The sequence below is a fragment of the Apium graveolens genome, chromosome 5 (assembly GCF_009905375.1).
Source record: "Apium graveolens cultivar Ventura chromosome 5, ASM990537v1, whole genome shotgun sequence".
In the NCBI taxonomy this organism is placed as follows: domain Eukaryota; kingdom Viridiplantae; phylum Streptophyta; class Magnoliopsida; order Apiales; family Apiaceae; genus Apium; species Apium graveolens.
Genome location: NC_133651.1, coordinates 65845116 through 65865682, shown reverse-complemented (window position 1 = coordinate 65865682; position 20567 = coordinate 65845116). Strand labels below are relative to the sequence as shown.

At 33.4% G+C, this 20567-nt stretch overlaps 1 protein-coding gene and 1 pseudogene across 2 annotated transcripts; one reads left to right on the top strand and one right to left on the bottom strand.

The window, feature by feature from the left end:
- The first annotated feature begins 6897 nt into the window (after positions 1-6897).
- On the top strand, positions 6898-10532 carry LOC141660142 (receptor-like protein EIX2; annotated as a pseudogene).
- Positions 10533-11048: 516 nt separating this feature from the next.
- On the bottom strand, positions 11049-19336 carry LOC141724114 (SKP1-like protein 21). 2 transcript variants are annotated; one of them, XM_074526110.1, is made up of 9 exons: positions 19109-19336; positions 16317-16538; positions 15324-15515; positions 15142-15252; positions 14940-15024; positions 13356-13522; positions 13083-13252; positions 12698-12825; positions 11049-11324 (listed from the first exon to the last, which is right to left on the bottom strand). In XM_074526110.1, exons 1-9 carry the CDS (start codon positions 19118-19120, stop codon positions 11314-11316), a joined length of 1098 nt encoding a protein of 365 aa, XP_074382211.1. In that variant the 5' UTR covers positions 19121-19336; the 3' UTR covers positions 11049-11313. The 2 variants fall into 2 exon arrangements, with proteins under 2 accessions (XP_074382211.1, XP_074382212.1); XM_074526111.1 differs by having other exon boundaries at positions 13386-13522; positions 19109-19331.
- Positions 19337-20567: the final 1231 nt, after the last annotated feature.

Genomic DNA, 20567 nt, shown 5'->3' with positions numbered 1-20567 from the left:
CCCTATCAACCACTGGGGGTCTTACATCAGAAGTAGGAATAGGTTGAGAGTGAGGAATTATTACCTGTAGTGGAAGAGCATCTGATGTTTGTGCCTGGGTGGCTTGAACCACTGGAGGTTGAGTTTGTTGTTCATGACCGGGAAGATTAAAAATTGGTAAAGGAATGAAGGTGGCCATGAAAGCAGATACAAGTACTAGAACTTGCATGAATTTAAAGGTTGTCTCTTGGCGGGTGTAGATCTTTTTGCTTACCGGAGGGGGTTCAGCTACTGATGAGTTAGCAGAAAGAGCCTTATGCTCAGGTGTGAGAAGATGTTCTGCTATAAGCATGAGAAATCGAGCGTAGTAGCAAGAAACCTTACGATTCGTAGAATGATCACGCAAAGCTGCAGTGAGACGTCTCAGAAGAATGGGTAAAAGTAATTTGCCAAAATTGATCCTTTGATTGAAAACAACCGCAAGACCAATATACTGCAGAGTGGAAGTGATGTTGTGAATATTGGATTTAGTGCAGTTGGCAAACACTTTGGAAAGTGTATTGAAGAAATTTGTTATTCAGAATAATAAATGTTCAATTCTTAGAGATAACGTTCTTTATGGAAATGGTATTTTAAATAATGGTCTGTATGTATGTGACGTAGAGCATAATTTACTACAAATTGAATATATTGATAAAAGAAAAAGGGATGATGAAAATCTCACTTTCTTGTGGCACTGCGGACTTGGTCATTTTAGTGAAAATAGACTGCGGACATTGCATAAGGGAGGGTTACTTGACCCCTTTGATTTTGAATCATATCCTACATGCGAGTCTTGTCTATTGGGTAAAATAAGCAAATCTCCATTTAGTGGACATGGAGAGAGGGCTGCAGATTTGCTAGGATTGGTACACATAGATGTATGTGGACCAATGTCTACGCAAGCCATGGGTGGATTTTCATACTTCATTGCTTTCATAGATGATCGATCTAGATTCAGACATATTTGATGAAACACAAGTGTGAAGCCTTTCAAAAGTTCAAAGAATATAAGTATGAAGTGGAGAAACAAACCAAACATAGTATTATAACTCTTTGATCAGATCGAGGTGGTGAATACTTGAATGGAGAGTTTCTAGCTTATCTCAAAGAAAATGGTATAGTCTCTCAGTGGATTCCTCCATATACTCCACAGTTGAATGGGGTATCTGAAAGGAGAAATTGAACTTTGTTAGACATGGTTCGGTCCATGATGAGCTATGCGAATCTTCCAGTATTCATGTGGGGTTATGCATTGGAAACCTCAGCATATTTACTGAATAAGGTGCCTTCCAAATCTGTTCCTCAAACTCCATATGAGATATGGAAAGAAAGGAAACCGAGTCTTAAACACGTTAAGATTTGGGGATGTCCAGCTTATGTCAAGAAAGTTGACCCAGATAAGCTGGAATCTCGATCTGTAAAATGTAATTTTGTGGGATATCTTAAAGAGACTTTAAGGTATTACTTTTACACCGATCATCGGGTGTTTGTCTCCAGACATGCTACCTTCATGGAAAAGCAGTTTATCCTTGAAGGAAACAGTGGGAGAAAAATTGAACTTGATGAAGTTCAAGAAGCACAAACTACTACGGATCAAGTGGAAACACCTGTTCAGACTGAACAAACCTTCTGTGGAACAGCCCATTCGTAGGTCAGGGAGAGTGTCTCGCCAACCTGAGAGGTATTATGGCCTTGTCATTGAGAATGACAATGAGTTGTCAATCATTGATGATGACGGCCCTGTGACCTATAATGAGGCTATGAGTAGTTTTGACTCAGAGTAATGGCATAGTGCCATGAAATCCGAAATGGAATCTATGTATACCAACCAAGTATGGACTCTGGTTGAGGCGCCTGAAGGTGTTAAGCCTATTGGGTGCAAGTGGGTATACAAAAGAAAGATTGGAGTAGATGGGCAGGTGGAGACCTATAAGGCCAGACTCGTGGCAAAAGGATTCAGACAAAGGCAAGGGATTGACTTTGATGAAACTTTTTTTCCTGTAGCCCTGTTAAAATCAATTCGGATTTTGCTTGCGATTGCTGCTTACTACGACTATGAGATCTGGCAAATGGACGTGAAAACGGCCTTCCTCAATGGGAAACTTGAAGAGGAAGTGTATATGACACATCCAGAGGGTTTTCTTTCCAAGGGAAATGAACACCTGGTGTGTAAGCTACTGCGAACCATATATGGTTTAAAGCAAGCTTCTCATAGATGGAACATCCGTTTTGATGAGACAATCAAAGAGTTTGGTTTTATCAAAAACATAGATGAACCATGTGTCTACAAAAAGATTATGGGAGCGCGGTAACATTTCTTGTATTGTATTGAAAGAGGAGACGTCAAGAGAGTTGACACATATAACAACGTAGCAGACCCACTCACAAAGCCACTTTCTTAAAGTCACTTTATTCGTCATAAAGACAAGATGGGTATTAGATACCAGAGTGATTGGCTTTAGTAAAAGTGGGAGATTGAAAGAGATGTGTCCTAAGTCCAATCATGTATGATGATTTAGGAATAACTTTTATGTAATCTGTTTTGATTTCATTGATATTAATAAAAGACTTGTTTTGGTTTTATTGCGGGCTTTATCTATTTAAGTGTTTAAATAAGATATACCATAGTTTAGAGTAAAGCTTTTTATGGATTATGATGATATCATAATTATGAGACCTAAAAGATGATAACTCTAAACTTAAATATTTCCTGGTCGTAGGATTACTAACTGGTAATTAGTAATCCGCAAAGATCGGTCCATACTATGCTTGCTTCATTATGAAGGATGTCTGTTCTCATAGACATTTGTGTGGTGACATTATAGCTAGTATGTAGGTGCTTATTATAGAATAAGTTCACTGAACATGACTCACACAGCTGAACAACTGATGGAGTTCTCTCACGTGTCAGCAGTTGTTCACATAGTGATAGTTGTACAAGTATCCTTAGACTTGAGGTCATCATAGTCATCTTGTGTACAATGAACTATGATTTGGTTTAGTTCTTAGTCTCCAGGGACAAATATAAGGGCTCTACTGGGTATAGGAATTTGTACACGAAGATAGTGTATGATCAATAAAGGATCTACCCCTTCCTGTGAAGGAAGAGAATGTTCAATACTGATCCACTTATGCTAGTTCAGGAATCTCTGGCCAGAGTGAATGAAATTAGAAAGGAGTTTCTAATTTACATTAAATAGAACTAAGCACAGTGAATGGGAAAGAAAATGATTAAATAAGATAGGCTTGACACAAGTTCCTTGCCTTGTATTTAATCGTGACATTGCAGGGTAGAAGGAATTGATTGTACGGTAACTACTCACTGAATAGGTTCTTGGTATTCTAAGCAGTGAATTCGTATTATCCGGAAAGTCGCGATATGCTGAGAAGTATCCCTCACGATGTAGAATAAATATGATTAATTTATTAATTAATCATATTTAATGAATTAGAGAATTTATATAAATAATGATAAAATAGTTTTATTATTATTTATTTCTACTACCGGCTTAATATTGAACCTACAGGGTCACACCATAAAAGAGAAAGATTTAATGGTGGAGGAATTAATTAATAATGGCTGGTAATTATTTATTTGTGAAATAAATAATTAATTAGCAGATTTAATAATTGATTAAATGAGATTTAATTAATTCTTAATATTATTAATTAAGAATTTAATTTTGGAAATTAAATCAAGTGAGAGAATTATTTTTCTAAAGTGTTTAGAAAAGGGATTAATGATTAAAAGGTGTTTTAATTATTAGTTAATTGGTTAATAAGAATAATCAATTAAAGGGTTAATAATAATAATATTTTATGGAAAAATTTTAGCTGAAAATTTTGCCTATAAACATACTATTATAAACCCTATTTGCCTCAACCCAAAATAATTAACCCTAATTTTAAAGTAGAACAAGAGGGAGGCAACTAATTCTCTCAACCTCTTCCTCCTCCATCACATTGTACTCTTGGTGGATACCGGTGAAGTGCTTCACACTTGAGGAGCAGCTGCTAGGGATTTCCGTTCATCGTTCTTGGATCGCTATTAAAGACCTCCATCTTTCCATTAACGTAAAGTTTCTTAAGGTAAACATATTGAACTACGAATTAAATATTATTTTTCGCATGGATCCTGCGGAGGGTTTCGATTTTTTTTAAGATTTAAATTTACGTTTTCGTTGCGTTTATGTGCTAAAAACCCTTCAGGGGGAGTTTTGGAAATCTCTGTGGTTGAAGTGTTTTTTATGAAGGAAACAAGGAAGAAAGAGTTGAAAGTTCGGAGGGGGGGATTGCTGGCTTTTAAGTCTAAAACCTAATTTCCTCACTTTCACTCTTTGTCCCATATTGATAAGAAAAAAGGGACACCCACTTTTCTCCCATATAAATAACCCTTATCCCTTTCACTTGTAATTACACCTTTTTTTTCTTTCTCCTTTTATAGCTGCTCGATAGTCCGTTTAGTATGAGAGCGAGCTTAACTTATTATTAGAAAGTGTCGGGATAGAAGGTTCCAGTGCCTAAACTATTTCTTAGGATATTTTGGTCGGCTGCAGTCCTCCTGCAGGAGGAGGCTTTCTGGTTGTGTGGCACTATCCGGGGTTAAAAGGGAGGGAAGGAAAGGTTGTTGGGAAATAGTGATATGAGGAGGTTTTGAGAAAAACACTTCAGTGAGTGAGGGGTATACATAATAGATATGTTAGACTGAATTTGAGTGTAGAATTAAGGTTCGCATATCCTAATATTATAATCTATGTTTATCTAGTGAAGTTGTTATGGATGTAGGCTTGCCGAACAACGTTCAAATCTCGTATCTTTTACTATATTGTTGGTTTATTGTTTCCATTATCATCATAATATTTATGGATATGAGCACATAGAATATACAAAATGCTTCCGCAGACGTTGAAAATCGGGACAGATTCCCAACAAAGCAAACAATTACATTAGGATTTTTTTTTCACGGTTAACATTAGATCCGTATTCTCTTATAATTGTACGTAACGATCATTTATAATAGGAAATTTGATTGTAACATTATGGCACTACATGTGCAGTGCTTCTCTCCGCATTTTCCATATACTATAATAAATTGCATGCTTATTATATACTCACCGAGAGATTTACAATTTAAATATACATATAAACCTTTATGAATAATGAACCTACCAATATTTTAATATTTGTTGAATCAAATGTACGTTTCAGAAGAAATATATATAGGGTTTTGGTCTACAACTCCCATTGCGGGGGTACCTGCCGTAATGAAACAATGCGGCAGGAGGCCTGTTTTGATTTAATTTTTAAAATAACAAAAAATCATATTTCAATGAATTAATTTTTTTCAATAATAACGGATTTAGAAAATATATAATTAAATTTAACAACAATTTGTTTTATATTTTCTAATTTTATTACTACTTCCCATTTATTATCAATTATATAATGAGTTAAAAATTTAAAAATAAATTAAATATATAATTGGAAAAATAATTAAAATATTAGTTTTAATGAAAAAATAAAAAACCGAAGATAGTAACTGAAATGTATGAATAGAGTATTGCTAAAATTGTTTATTGATCGAAAGGTGCGTCTTCAGAAGAAATGTTTATTGCTAAAAATTTTATTTGTCATGAAAAAATGTTTAACATTCTAGCAGCTGAATTGTTTTATATTTTATACCGTAACGAAAAATCGATAAAATTTTATTTTTTTAATTTTCCACATTTTCAATAAAAACATGTTACGAAAGTTGAAGGGGAGATTGTTGACTGATCTCCGCAATTACACATTGCGGCAGGAACCCTGCCGCAATGCTTCAAAGCGGCAACCTGTTCCGCCGCAATGTGCAATTGCGGTAGATCAGTCAAATTTTTCAACGTTTTACAGGTCAATTTTTATTAATATTGGCACAAAAAATGATATTGATTCACAAAAAAATATATGATTATTACTAATATTATTTTGAATTTATAATTTTACCTGATTAATATTGATATTCGAAAATATAATTGAATTAAAAATTTTAACTCGAAAAATAAGAATTTGATTTAATATTTGCACAAAAAAATAAGGTTGATAACACAAAAAAGAATAAAATTAATAATATTAAATTTTATTAATAAAATTGATAATATTATTTATTTTTAACTAAAATAACTGTAATTATTTATTATTTCAAATAGATAATTCAATTTAATTTTATTTGCACACAAAAAATTTTAAAATTCATATAATAATTTTAAAAAAAACATAAAACTCACAATATTCCGTTATAATAAAAATTCGAAAATACTGTCTCGAACAAATAATTAAAAAAATACATTTTCACTCAAAAAATTTAAATTCAATATTTAATTTAAATATTTTAGTTTAAAATAATAATTCAAAAATATCAAAATATAAGTTCGAAAAAACATTTAAAAATTCATTTTTAACAAAAAAAATAAATTAGAAAAAATAAAGCGGACAGTTTTGTACTTTCATAATTTTAAGTAATAATTTGTTAAAATAAAGAATTTATTAATATAAATAGTAAATATAAAATAAAAACATAATAACCAATAAAGAAATAAATTATAAATTTAAAGAGGAACTAAAATTATTTATATATTTATTATCTATTATTTTACAATTATTTTAAAACAAAACTAATATTAAACTTTGAAAAATATATTAATTATGTAGCGGGCGCATTGACACATTGTTGCTACCCGCAATAAAGCATTGAGGGGTTGCCGCAATGAAGCATTGTGGGGTTGTGCCTTAGTGCAGCAGGTGGTTGCTAGAACCCACCTGAGCCTGTGGAAGTGCACCCTCTATATATATATATATAATATAGTAGAATATTTGCTTTTTAGCAGATACATTTGACAATGTCGAGCAATTGTAGTGTTGCTTGATTAGCTTGGTGGATGGATGCACTTGTCACTTGTCAGTAGACGATTTTGTTTGTTTGCTTTAAAGTTGACTCCAAGACTTTCAAATTTCAATTATAGCGGCCACATCCAGAGACTTTCAGAGATCTGATCAGTTGTGGTCCAAGTTCCCTCTCTACTTCTGCCTGATATATGAACATACAACTTTGTAATTAGGCAAGCAGATACGCCATTTGACAATCAAATTTTTACGTGCAGTTCTTGTGATTAATTTGCTTTCATTTTGCCTATTGATTTCTAAGTACAGTTACCATAATGATTAATGCAGTTTATCCGTTGCATGTATTAGTTGTTGTAATTTTTTTACTATGCATGAAAACATTGTCCTTTGGATCAGAATCCTTTTCCAAAAATGAAAAGACAGTGAGGTGCTTTGAGATGGAGAGAAAATCTCTACTGGTGTTTAAACAAGGAGTTATTAGTGGTACACAGAGACAAGATCTTCTTCTTTCATGGAAGAACGAAGAAGAAGAATGCTGTAAATGGAAAGGTGTTAGCTGCGATGATCTCACTGGTCATGTAACTCACCTTGATATTTCTTATCCTGCCACCCCACCTTACATGTTTCGAAGCGATGTTAGTATCAGCCATTCGTTGCTTAATTTATCGTATCTCAAGTACTTGGACCTCAGTGGCACATTCTTCGGAGAACTGACAGTTCCCAAATTCATCGGTTCTCTCACAAGGTTAGTTCACCTTGATTTGTCACGTACTTATATAAAGGGGCCAATTCCAAACCAGTTTGGAAAGCTCGCCAACTTGCAATACTTGAGTCTTAGCCAGAATAGTTTCTATGGTCCTGTCCCGAAGTTCATCGGCTCACTCAACCACTTAATATACCTTGATCTTTCCAGTAATCGCTTTTCAGGGGTTATTCCTCAAGAGCTTGAAAACCTCTTGAAGTTGCAGCATCTTGACCTAGGAAATAATTTTCTAACATCTAGTGACAACTTTGAGTGGTTGTTTAACCTACATGCTTTGGTACACCTTGATTTTAGTTATGTCAGCATTCCCCATCCCAGTGTTTGGGTAAGCTTTATCCAAAGAATCCCTAACATATCAGTTCTGCAATTAAATTACTGTAACCTCTCTGCTCCATCTTCAACTTTAAGCAATTTCTCTACCTCTCTTTCTGCTCTTCATCTCCAAGGAAATCACATCAATTCATCCATTTTTTATTGGCTTTCTCACTTGAATGGCAGTCTGCAAGTACTAGACCTGAGTTATAACGCGTTAGTAGGTAGAATTCCCCTGTCTTTTGGTGGTCATATGACTGCTATAACTCATCTTAATCTTGATCACAACCTCTTGACTGGTCCAATTCCATTAACTTTTTCTCTCATGACTGCTCTAACTTATCTCGATCTCTCTGCAAATCAACTTAATGGTGTGCTTCCTAAATCCTTCAGTAAATTATCTAGCTTGCGAGTTGCGGATTTCAGTTCCAACAATCTAACTGGAAACCTTGAAGATATTTTACTTGGACCTTTAGCTTTTTTACAAGAATTGTCGATATCTAAAAACCAACTTACTGGATCACTGCCTGATATTACACTACTTTCATCCCTTAAAAAATTGAAAGCAGGCTCCAATAAGTTAAATGGATATCTACCGATAGTTTTTTAGCACTATTCAGCTATAGTATTATTGGATTTGTCCAGTAATCATCTTAGAGGCTCTTTACCTGATTTTATGGTATTTTCATCTTTGGAATCACTATGTCTTAATGGTAATGAGTTTTCTGGGAGTCTTCCTGATTTTACTGGATGTACATCTTTGCGAGAATTACGACTTGGTGAGAATAGACTTACAGAATGGGAAACTCAGTCGATCGGACGACTCTCCAGTCTTATAGAACTGGATCTTTCAATGAACTCTATCCGAAGTACAATCTCTGAGGCACATTTGTTCAATCTCTCAAGTTTAGAGTATATGAGGACGTCCTTTAATTCTCTGACATTTGAGTTCAGCTCAGAATGGCTTCCTCCTTTCCAGCTTCGGGAACTTTCTTTGACATCATGCAAATTGGGGCCCAAATTCCCTAACTGGATAAAAAATCAAATGTACCTTAATCAACTTGATATCTCTAACGGCCAAATTTCAGATACCATCCCCATATGGTTCTGGAACATCTCAAGCAGCTTGTAGCTGTTAAATATGTCTTCCAACCAAATTAGGGGTAAGTTTTCCTGGAAATATGGTCATATTACAGAGATGGATTTGAGTTCAAATTACTTTGATGGACCACTACCCCCAATTCCCACTAAGTGTTCAAAAATGATTCTATCTCGAAACAAGTTTTCAGGAACACTCCTTTCCCTATCAGTTGTTAAGGATATATCTATAAGGTTTCTCGACATCTCACATAACCAATTGTTTAGTACACTTCCTGATAACTGGATGTACTTTCAAGGCCTAGTGTTTCTTAACTTGGGATATAACAGTTTTTCTGGTACAATTCCAAAGTCAATAGGTCATCTAGTTTCTCTTGAGACACTAATTCTGCGGAACAATGAGCTCTATGGTGAAGTGCCTGTATCTTTAAGAAACTGCAGCAACCTTGGTTTTGTAGATTTTGGGTCAAATAAGCTATCAGGAAAGCTACCTTCATGGATTGGAGAGGACCTAGTGCAGTTGTATGGTCTAATCCTGAAATCGAATCAATTCTATGGAAGCATACCTTATGAAATATGTCATCTACAGAATCTTCATTTCTTGGATTTGTCAATAAACAGAATTTTCGGAACTATTCCTTCATGCTTCAGTAATTTTACTGCCATGACTCAGAAAGGAACTGAAGCTGCAGGGCATATGTACTCCTCCACAAATTTATTTACTGATTCAGTTATTCCATCAGAATTTCCAAGTGCTCCAGCAGAAGCACAAAGTCCAAGCAATAGTTATTACTATGATGATGTATTAGCAAGATGGAAGGGACAGGAGTTTGAGTATGGAAGAAATTTTGCATATCTGAAGATGATCGATCTTTCAACAAATAAATTGACTGGAGAAATTCCTGTAGGGATAACCAGACTTCTAGAACTTAAGGGACTGAACTTGTCAGGAAATGGGCTTTATGGAAATGTTCCGCTGGAGATTGGCCAAATGAAAGTGTTAGAAAGCTTAGACTTGTCGATGAATAAATTTACAGGTGAAATTCCTCAAAGCATGTCGGGATTAAGTTTTCTTGCATTCTTAAATCTCTCAAACAACAACTTTTCAGGAAGAATTCCGTCTGGTACTTAACTCCAGGGATTCAGTATCTCAACTTATAAAGGAAACACTGGACTGTGGGGTAAACCACTCACAAATATTTGTCCTGGAGATGAACCAGCTGATCAGGTCCAACCTTCACTCGAAGGGCATGAAGTTGATGAAGAAGACAGTGAATATGAGAGGGGTCTTTATATAAGTGTCGTACTTGGTTTTAGCACTACGTTTTGGGCCTTTATTGGAACTTTAGTGCTAAGCCGTCCATGGAGACGTGCATATTTCTGCTTTCTAGACGACTTGAAAGAACGAGTTTATGTTTGGATGGCTGTGCACATTCCCAGATTTCCGAGGTACAGTTGAAGCTATGCGCCACTACCTTAATTTTTTCATCTTTTTATGTCTGTTTCTTAATCACTCTTGATTTCGACAACAAAGTCTTTTCTGCTGTTAACATTACTGTGTTATCAATTTCATCGTTTTATGTCATGTTTGTTAATCACTCTTTGTTTCAACAGCAAAGTTTTATTTCAGGAACTTGCTTCATATTAAATTTGATTGGTATATTATTATAATCTTCTATGCTTTCTTCCGTTTCATGTTGATTTTGAGCAACTTTTCCAAATTTGTAGTAGTTCGGGATAAATTTTCCCAAGGAACATTTGGTTAGCATGGAGAATCATCCTCGTATAGATTTACTCTAGAGATCTTAATGTATAGGGACTTGTATAGTTTATATTATTTGAAATTAACAAAATGCAATCTAAAAATTATTTGGGAGAGAACAAATTTCTGGTTCTGGTTTAGACAGTTCCGCAGGCAGTACCTAATATACTTCTTTAATTTATTTAAACAAAAGACTGATGTTATGTACCGGAAGATATATAATAAACATTAAAAAAAATCACTATATGTAGGTAGGAATGCCTAAACATCAAATTATACGAAGCAAAATTGCCAACCAATTCCATGTAACTAGATAGGAATACAGGAGATTGATCTGTATGTTCTAATTGTGATACTTGCGACATCTAAGTTAGAGAAGAAATAAATTACATGACAAGTTTACAACATCAACGACCTCTTTACAATCGAAATTATTCCTCCAGAAGCCATTCACACAGCCGTAATGTATACAGGTAACTTAGTTTTGATCTGCACAAGGGGATTGAGTAGAGTGACCAAGTCGGCATATACAGTTTCTCAAATCTATTAAATCAACAAATAACAAGAATGACCGAGATAACAAAGATTACAGCTAATTATCCAAAAAAACAAAAACTTATCACAGATAGTTAGCAAAAATAAAACTTATCAAAGCAAATGAGACGCATCCTGCTATGAAAACATGATACAATAAATTTAAACAAGATGAAACATATACACGAAGAAATAAGAACAAAAAACAAATTAGATCTTGTGTGATTGCTAAGTAGACTTCTGACATAGTATACATACAACTCAAGAAAGAAGAAAAAAACTATCAAATTTCTAAATTCACATCCTAATCCCAATCCAAAAATGCATTATTAGACTTTTTTTAATTTCATTTTACTTCTCCTAAGATTCTTAACCATAGTAGAAGATGACATGGATTGAAACATTGGAAGACCAGATGAAAAGATACAAAAAAAATATTGCAGCAAATAGAAGGCAGAAATGAAATTAATACTTTATAAAAAAAAGATTGGTTTTAAAAGAAATATTAAAAAAAATAGAATTTGATTCTTGGGAACATAGCAGAGATAAGAAGGCGACTTATTTTATATTCTGTTCCACTGAACCAAAACCTTATCTCAGTCTTTCGCCCTAGTTTTTTTTTGGGAGGGTATAATTTAACTTTATTTGCAATTAGAAGACGGTGATTTTGTTGATAAATTTTCAGAATCCAACTATCAGCTTTGGCCAATCGATAATAACTTAGAGAAGCAAACTATTTCAAAATCAGTTGTTTCAGCTATTGCTGGGAAGACTTCATTAGTAAATAGTTTAAATATATTTAGTAGGAAAATTAGCAGAATATTAATTGTATGTTTTATATGTGAGGTTAAAAGTATTATATATATGTAGCTTATTCAAAATAAGCCCAATTTTTACGAGCATTTAGTTCGTAAGGTTATTTCATTAGGTATTCTACTATCTATATACAATGATGTAATCCCCACAAAAAATTAGAATTGATTATTGAGATATTTTGATTGAACTAAGTCTCTCTATGGGTTGTGTTCCATAGTTATTCTCCCATCTGCAGTAGGGAAATCCTCAGGGTAGTAATTTTTCTGCGGTTAATTCACCCAGGTTATCTATTTTATCGTTTTCTTATAATGAATCATTTTTCCGTGATTCCTGTCCTGCATCAAGCAACCTCATTTATTCGTAAAATAATTATCAGAAAGATTGACTGAACTTGGAGGTTGTTTGCGGGAGCATTTCTTATTCTTATAAGAGGAATTTCAGCCCAACCAGACATCCTATAATTATTTTTATAAACATGCAAGGACCAGCTAAAAAAGAGATGACACTGGTACCTTTCATGCTAAATCTGTTTCCTTTGAATGAAACTGGAATTAGTCTACTTTCCTGACTCGAATTATATATTTCCTGCATTCTGTCCCGTAAACTTAAATTTATTCTCCGAGCAAACTCCTCTACTTCCCTGCGTAAAAATGGAACAAAAGAAAAGGTAAATACTATGCTAATTAAAATTGTTATTGAGAACAAGACCAGCTGCCCACATTCCTAAAAAATACTGCTTTCCTACTTGCAGACTGTGGTGTAGCCAAGTAAGGACACCTTAAAAAGGATACATAGCACACAATTAAGCAGGATACAAATTGATTGAATTGGAATTCTATGCATTTTTAGCTGTGCCGAACTGCATGTTTAACGGATCCATAAGAGTTAGTAACTTACCTATCAATCTTTTCCTTCCAAGTAGGATCTATATCACCATCATCAAACTCATCCTCGAAACTAAAGCTGTCATCTAATGTGTTCAATAAATAAAATGTATCACTAAGAGAAGACGAAAGATCACCACTACTCCGAACACTATGGTAGGAAGCATCTGAAGTATTTGAATCCTGAAAATTATTAAGGTGCAATTAAATTTATGCAAATATATTTTAACCTGAAAGTATGATACTAAGCAATATGCTTTGGAAGATCTGGGTTAAAATGACCAACAAGATCGCAATGAAGATCATGGTGGTTGACCTTATCATGGTTCTCAATGACATCATTTAGAAGATAGTCTTCATTTGTAAAAGGACGACTGGAAGGAGCATTATTTCGTCCCTCTTTTTTATTACGGACCTTCCTTTTCTTTTTAGATGTCCCGATTCCCTTACAATCTGCAAAGACAGTAAACTTAATAAAATATTTATGTTTGCAAGGTGGAAAACAATTTATTGAGACTAAACTCTACAGGAAATTCCTTCGAGAAATAAAGTAAGCCGCTTAACCATAAACTTAGAGTATAGACCAATGCCATGCTTGAATTAGAAAAGGCCCTTTTAATCACAATTTAGAGTAAAATGGTCCAAAATATCACTATTCACAAAAATGGCCCTTATTATCACACACAAATGCAGCTTATATATGCGTTTATTGTTTTTTATTATCAAAACTACTGTTTGCAATTGGGCCAGTGGTATTGGGCCTGGACTGGACTTTCTGATTTTCCAATGAATATGTTAAATATGTGTTTTCAATTCCTTCTTTCTGTATAAACGCAATTGAAACTTGCGTTACATTAATATTATTTTGGAGGAAACGCATCACATTGTTGCGTATTGAATATTTTTTAGAAACGCAAGTTTAAGTTGCATTTTTGTGTGCTACAAATGGCCATTTTCCTGGATTGTGATATTTTGGACCACTTTACTTTAAATTGTGATAGAAAGGCCATTACCCTGCTTGAATTAATACTAATACAACGATTATTGACATCAGAGCTCTACAGAGTGTGAAATGTATACTTACAAACTACAAACACACCCATGAGATGATAAGACAAAAGACCAACACAGATTAAACAGGTTTAAGGTAAAATACTTCAAAACTCCAATGAACTCAATCTTCCAATATTTATGGTACTTTTCTACTTTAGCATACTTCATAATACTGAAAATTTATGCACAGTATGTAATTTTACAAACATGTTCACCTTCACATTACTTACCAATGCCTGAACAACATATGTAACAAGTAAAATATATGCTACAAGTTAAATTTACTTTGTTTAAAAGAAATAGACAAGCAGAAAAAGAGTTACTTCCAGATTGAAGAACAAATTACTGACAGTTGATTGCTACTATGAAACAGCGCTAATTAACATATCCAAGGGTAAACCATCTGGATTTTAAGTAGCAAATCATGTAATATTGAAAGGACAACCACACCAACCTCTGAAGTCTGAACAGCTATCCGGTTCATCAGAAGTATGAATTACAAGGATTAATATTCAGGCACAAGTTAACTCCTCAAAAAATGATATTTTTAAAAGTTATAGACTAAATAGATCTTTATCTCATTCCTATAGAAAGGTTCAAAATAATAATTATGCAGAATATGTTTTATAATAAAACACAATATTACGTTATGCAGAATAGCTTCTGAGGTTCCATGATTAAGAGGGTTCTAAGTGGAACCTGACCTTATATATAAGACAAGTTAACGATAAAAATGGGTCTAAGTTGGGTACATGTCTATCTAGTGTATGTCTAAGACAGTAAAAGGTGTGATAAGGAGGGAAAAAGGTGTATATACCTCCATCTCCATTAATAAATGAAACGAGGTCATCGACTGAACGATTATCTTGGTGATCCTGAGCCTTCACTTCTGTCTCAACTTCCTGATAATGATGACAGTCCACTATTTACATATTTAAAATATAGTACCATATAATTTTTTAAAAATAGACAAGGTTAATACATACATATAAAAGGATGGAAATTGATAGAAAGCTTACCTTCACTGTCTTTACTTCTTTAAGTTCTTTCTGTTTTTTTGCATACAGTCTATTCAAAAGCCTAATACGTGAGTCATCAGGTGCGTTCTTCCACGGCTCTAACTTTTCTTCCTGCATTAATATAATTAGTCAAAAGCAGGGATAAACTTTCAGATTTGGTACATTAACTGCAAGAAAGAAACCTCTGTTAGATCATCCGGAAAATTAAACAAACGCCGTATCTCCTCGGGAGATTCGTCCTCAATTTTCCGTGCAATAGCTTGACAGATTTTCTCATACAAAGGCCTCAGTTGTAGGTAGTGAGCAGCATTAACTAACTCGCAAAGACCTGATGTGTCCTTCCTGAGAAAGTTCTCGTCAAAAATCTTGCGCTCCTATCCAAAGAACAAACCTATATTAATTAAAAGTTTTCAATGTCTTTTGTCACATACTATTACAAAAGTAAACATCTCACAAAAATCAAATGAAAGAATAAATATGAATTTTCTAGCTGCATTACTGTATAGTTGTGCTACGTTGCAATAAAAAACATGGAACCATACTACAGATGGAAGAGAAGGATGAATGAATGAAGATGGGTGAAGAAGTTTGAGTTCCTATTTTATTATTGGTATATGAGGAAGGAATTAGTAATTATATTCAGACTAGTGTGCATAGATATTTGAGCAAGAAATTAATTAGGAATATATATCATGTATTTTTCCAAAAATGTATTGAAACTATATTTAACTCTAACCTGATACCATTCGTTTTATGTTTTATGTTACTCGGACACTTCATTTTGCCTCAAGTACCTATGTCGGACGCTCCGACATATACGGATCTGGACACTTAGGTCAAAAACATGCACGTTTTTTAAAATATCTCGGAGTCCGATACATGGACACATATCCATGTCGAACATTTCTAGCCGAGTCCTTGTAACATACCATAAACAGCATAAAACATTTCGGAGTCCAATACATGGCCTCTAACATTATTTTTCAACATTTTACAGATTAAGCTTCCCCCTAACCGTACAAAAGAGATTAAATAGATTACAACCTGTTGCAATTAGTCATGTCACACCTATTACAAGGAAAAAGTAAGATATATTATGTACTTCACCAAAACTTAAAAAGGCAAGGAATGAACATAAACAATGACAATAAGAAACAATAGAAGACGTATCTAACCTTGTTAGAGCGACCAGGTACTCTATGAAACCGGCAGTAGTCAAATATTAAACTCAAAGAGGCAGGTTTAACTCTCGAAGACAGAGATATGGGATTGTTCTTCGATGATCCAACTCCCAAGCACTTTTCATGACATATATAGGGGCATAACAGCGCAACCGCTTGTTCTACTTCTTGTACAGTACCATCAGAAGTTTGAAGCCATATGTAGGACTTCATATTCTGATATACAGAACAGCATAAGTATTATCATATTATAAAATAAATCTGACTTATATAATATCAATTGTTTAATACTGCCTGACAATCTCTTTCTGCAATACAAGTGCCACATGCAAAACATCCTCACAATTATTTATTAAACTCCAGTGAGATTCTATTTTTGATTTTGGCATGTACAATACAACTTTGATGAGATGCACGGGGCAACACATTAACAACTTTATAAGCTGCAGTAGTTAGCATATCATTAAACAAGACATGACAGGTATAGATAATCTATTGGTTTGCATTCCTTAAACTTCAGAAATGGTTGATTTTAGGGCCTATCTCTTCAAAAGCATAATTCAACTATTGCCTCAGTGGAAAATTGTTTGCCATCGTATGTTTAGACTTACAGTTTAAAAATTACACTACCAGCCACTTGATCAATATCACAATCATAGATCTCTGTTCTTGTTTTCTCTTTTATCTTTTCCAAATTTCAGGAGCAGATTGTTCTAATTATCATTATACTAATTGTCTGAGAATAATCATTTTACTGACATGGGTTTGAAACCGAAAGGACCGAGAAATTCCTTGACTTATAGCTAGCTATATTAAATATGTCATTCAGAAGTTATCTTAGCATAGGTCAAAGTCAAACAGTCAAAAATAGAGATATAACCATTCAGGCTCTCAATTTACTAATTCTAGTTAGTACCACATGCCTATATTTTGGGCAGGAGTAAATTATGTCATCTAAGGGCCACAATTAAGTGTCAAGTCCGGTCACTTCAAAGCTTTATAGGACTGTAACGGTGACTTCTGAATTTAATGGACAAATTTATATCAAATTACAGGTTATCTTACATAGAAGACCCAATATAATGAGGAATGGGAATAAAAATAAAAGGAGTAATGATGCGGAACGGGAATGAAAATAAAAGGAGTCTTCTATTTTAAAACTAATGCTTTATTAATATATATTATATATGTGGGATTAGAAATACTTACTTTTGTATCTTATTTACAATAAGCCCAATCGTTTACGAGCTTCATTAGGCTATTTAATCAGGTATTATTATCTACATAACGAATTAATGATGTTCCCACTTATTATATAAGACTTAATTAATATAAAGCGATTTTTATATCGATATTGATTGAATCCTTTTTCATGGATTGTGAATTGTGATCCATAATTTATTAGCCCTTCTGCCACAGAAAACCCTTGGGGTAGTGCATTTTAGAGATTAATCCGCCCAAATTTATCGTTGATATTCTTTTGTCCTGAATCACAATATCTCTCCAAGAAAAGGATCTCACATTTATAATTCTCTACACTTCTCTCTAGAACAAAATGTTACAGTCTCAAAAATATCTTGAAAATAAAGCCACCAGACCTACTTAAAACACTGTCAAACAACCAGGGAACAACCGTCATCCAACTAACACTAAGGGGTCATTTGACAAATCTGAACAATATTTTCTGAACATTTAAAATTTCTGGACCAGACAAATTTCTGAACTACTCATTTGAGTCATTTGACAAATCTGAACCAAATTTTCTGAATAGATTAAAAACTTTAAAAAGTGAAATAAACATGTAATATCTAAAATTTAAAATCTTCTAATTATTTTAAATAAGAACTGGGATTATTTATTCAACATGTCCAACGCCATAATATCTATAACATAAATTTTTTAAATTTTTAGGCAATTAATAATTCTGAAGCTGCTTTCTACTTCTTCGCTAATTAAAAATTCTAATTTACCAATAAACATGTAAATATGACAATAATTATCATAAAAATAATTCATTTTTAGCATATATTGTATTTAAAATAGTTCGATCATATCGATCAATTCTATGTACGATTTAATTAATTAATTATTTAATTAATATATAAACATCTAAAACTATTTTTTAAAGGGAGCAGGCAGCCTATGTTTATGAAACATATTGGTAGTCTACTGGTCTACGTGGTCGTGAATGAACCTTCCAGATAGGAATTTTAATCCACTCGTCCAGACGAATTTTGGTTCGTTCAGAACTTTAGAGGACCAAACAAATGAGCTGGAAAACTCCATCCATGTCGTCCAGTTCAAACTTACTCGTTCCTGCCTTATCAAATGGCCCCTAAATATACTCAAAACCATCCAATAAAAATTACCAACAAACAACCTAAAATCAAATTATTACCAATGCCATTTAACTGAAATTCCTCAAACCTCACTATTTCAACAATTCACATAAGCACCATAATGGTATCCTACTATCCTCGCAAGCAAAAACAAACCAAATTTCAATTCAAACCAAGTCGAGAACTGAGAAAGACCCAAACTTTCTACAACAGAACCAAGCCTCATGAATACCCAACAATAAAACAAAACAAAACAACATTATTTAACATACACATAAAAAAAAATATATCAAGCAAAACCAAGAACATCCCAAATCTCAATAAAGAAGCAAAATTCATGAAAACAGCAGATGGGTTACAAATTACAATCAAACTATAACCAACAATCATAAGAAAATGTACATTTCTGTGTGGGTATGTATTTAAGGGTGTAAAGAGGATACTTACTAAGTGTGTCATAGTGGAGAGCAGTCGATAGATACAAAAATTATACAAGAAAAAGGCCTACACTAAGTTTGTAGAGAATGAGATTGTAAGTTTAGAGAGAAGAATTTAAATGTGAAATCAGTTGGTTTAAAGAGGAGGTGCTGCTGCTGCTGCTGCTGCTGCAGCCGTTCGTTGGTTCTTTAAAAATATTTCTATCCCTTTTTTAAAATACCTAAAGCCCTCCAAGTTTTTATGTAATGGGCTTTTTTAACTCAACTCAATTCGTTGCATTTTGATTACTCTTCTGATCATAATCCTAGGTATTTTGACTCATCTTCTAATCTAAACTTCTACGCTAATTATAATTGTAAGCTAGCGTTATTACCCGTGCAAGGCATCGGTAGCTAACGAATATCCTTAAATTTATATTATATCACGAATATAAAATTTAAAATGCACTCTTACCATTGAAAATAATGGTTTTCTATCAAGTTTCAATGATTGTTTCAATTGGAAATATCAAAAATACTATAATGTTTATGTATCATATTTATCAAAATATGGGGGCAAAATAGTAATTCTTTTTACACGGTCGAGCTCGAACTTCAAATTATTCGGCTAATAAGGCTCACGAGTTTCATCGAGCCGATACTTTTTTTAATATAAATATATTTGTATGTAAATATTTAATATTTCATTTATATTTTATATATTTAATAGAAGCGATTTCGAGCATAACCTATCATACTCCGAGTTTTTGTCAATATTTGGTGGAATTGATTCAAGATTTCGAGCCGAACTTGAGGCGGCCGGACTATTTACGACCCGAATTTCATGCTTGATTTAAGATTCGGTTGAAACCGAGTTCGTGCTCGAACCCGAATAATTTTAATCGAGTTCGAGCCTGAAAGTTTTCGACTCAGCTTGGCTTGATTATAGCCTTAGTTGTTGTACACAACTATAAAGTTAGAATTTTGAAGTGAGTTAATTACACAAGTCTCGATAATTAATTAACAATTATTATATGGTAATATATTATCAACAAGTTAATATGTTAACATAATATCAACAAGTTATTAATTTAATGGTTGTAATTTTTTTATAAATAAAAAAATATATAATTCTGTTGTTGTACATGAGTATAAAGTTAGTATATTGTAGTGAGCTAATTACGTAAGTCTTAGAATAATTTTATTCTATATCAATATTAGCCTCTACCTCAATTAATTGAAGACACATGTTTGGACATATGTGTCACATGTTCAATTCTATAAGCCAACAATATTTTTTCATATTTATTCAAGTACGAGCGCAAAATAGTAATTTCGAATTATATGTTTCTCCTAAAAAATTTGAGCCTATCGAACTTTTTATGACCCGAGATTCGAGTTTGAAATTTAAGGTTCGGTTGAACTTGAGTTCGTGCTTGAACCCGAACATTTTTAATCGAGTTCGAGCCTAACAGTTTTCGACTCGACTC

Bases quoted from the DNA above. Each gene is read 5' to 3' on its own strand.
- LOC141724114 (XM_074526110.1), bottom strand. The intron at 15,253-15,323 runs GTTTCTTTCTTG...ATATTAATGCAG, and splicing joins TTCCGGATGATCTAACAGAG to GAAGAAAAGTTAGAGCCGTG. The intron at 15,025-15,141 runs GTAAGCTTTCTA...CATCATTATCAG, and splicing joins AAGAAGTAAAGACAGTGAAG to GAAGTTGAGACAGAAGTGAA.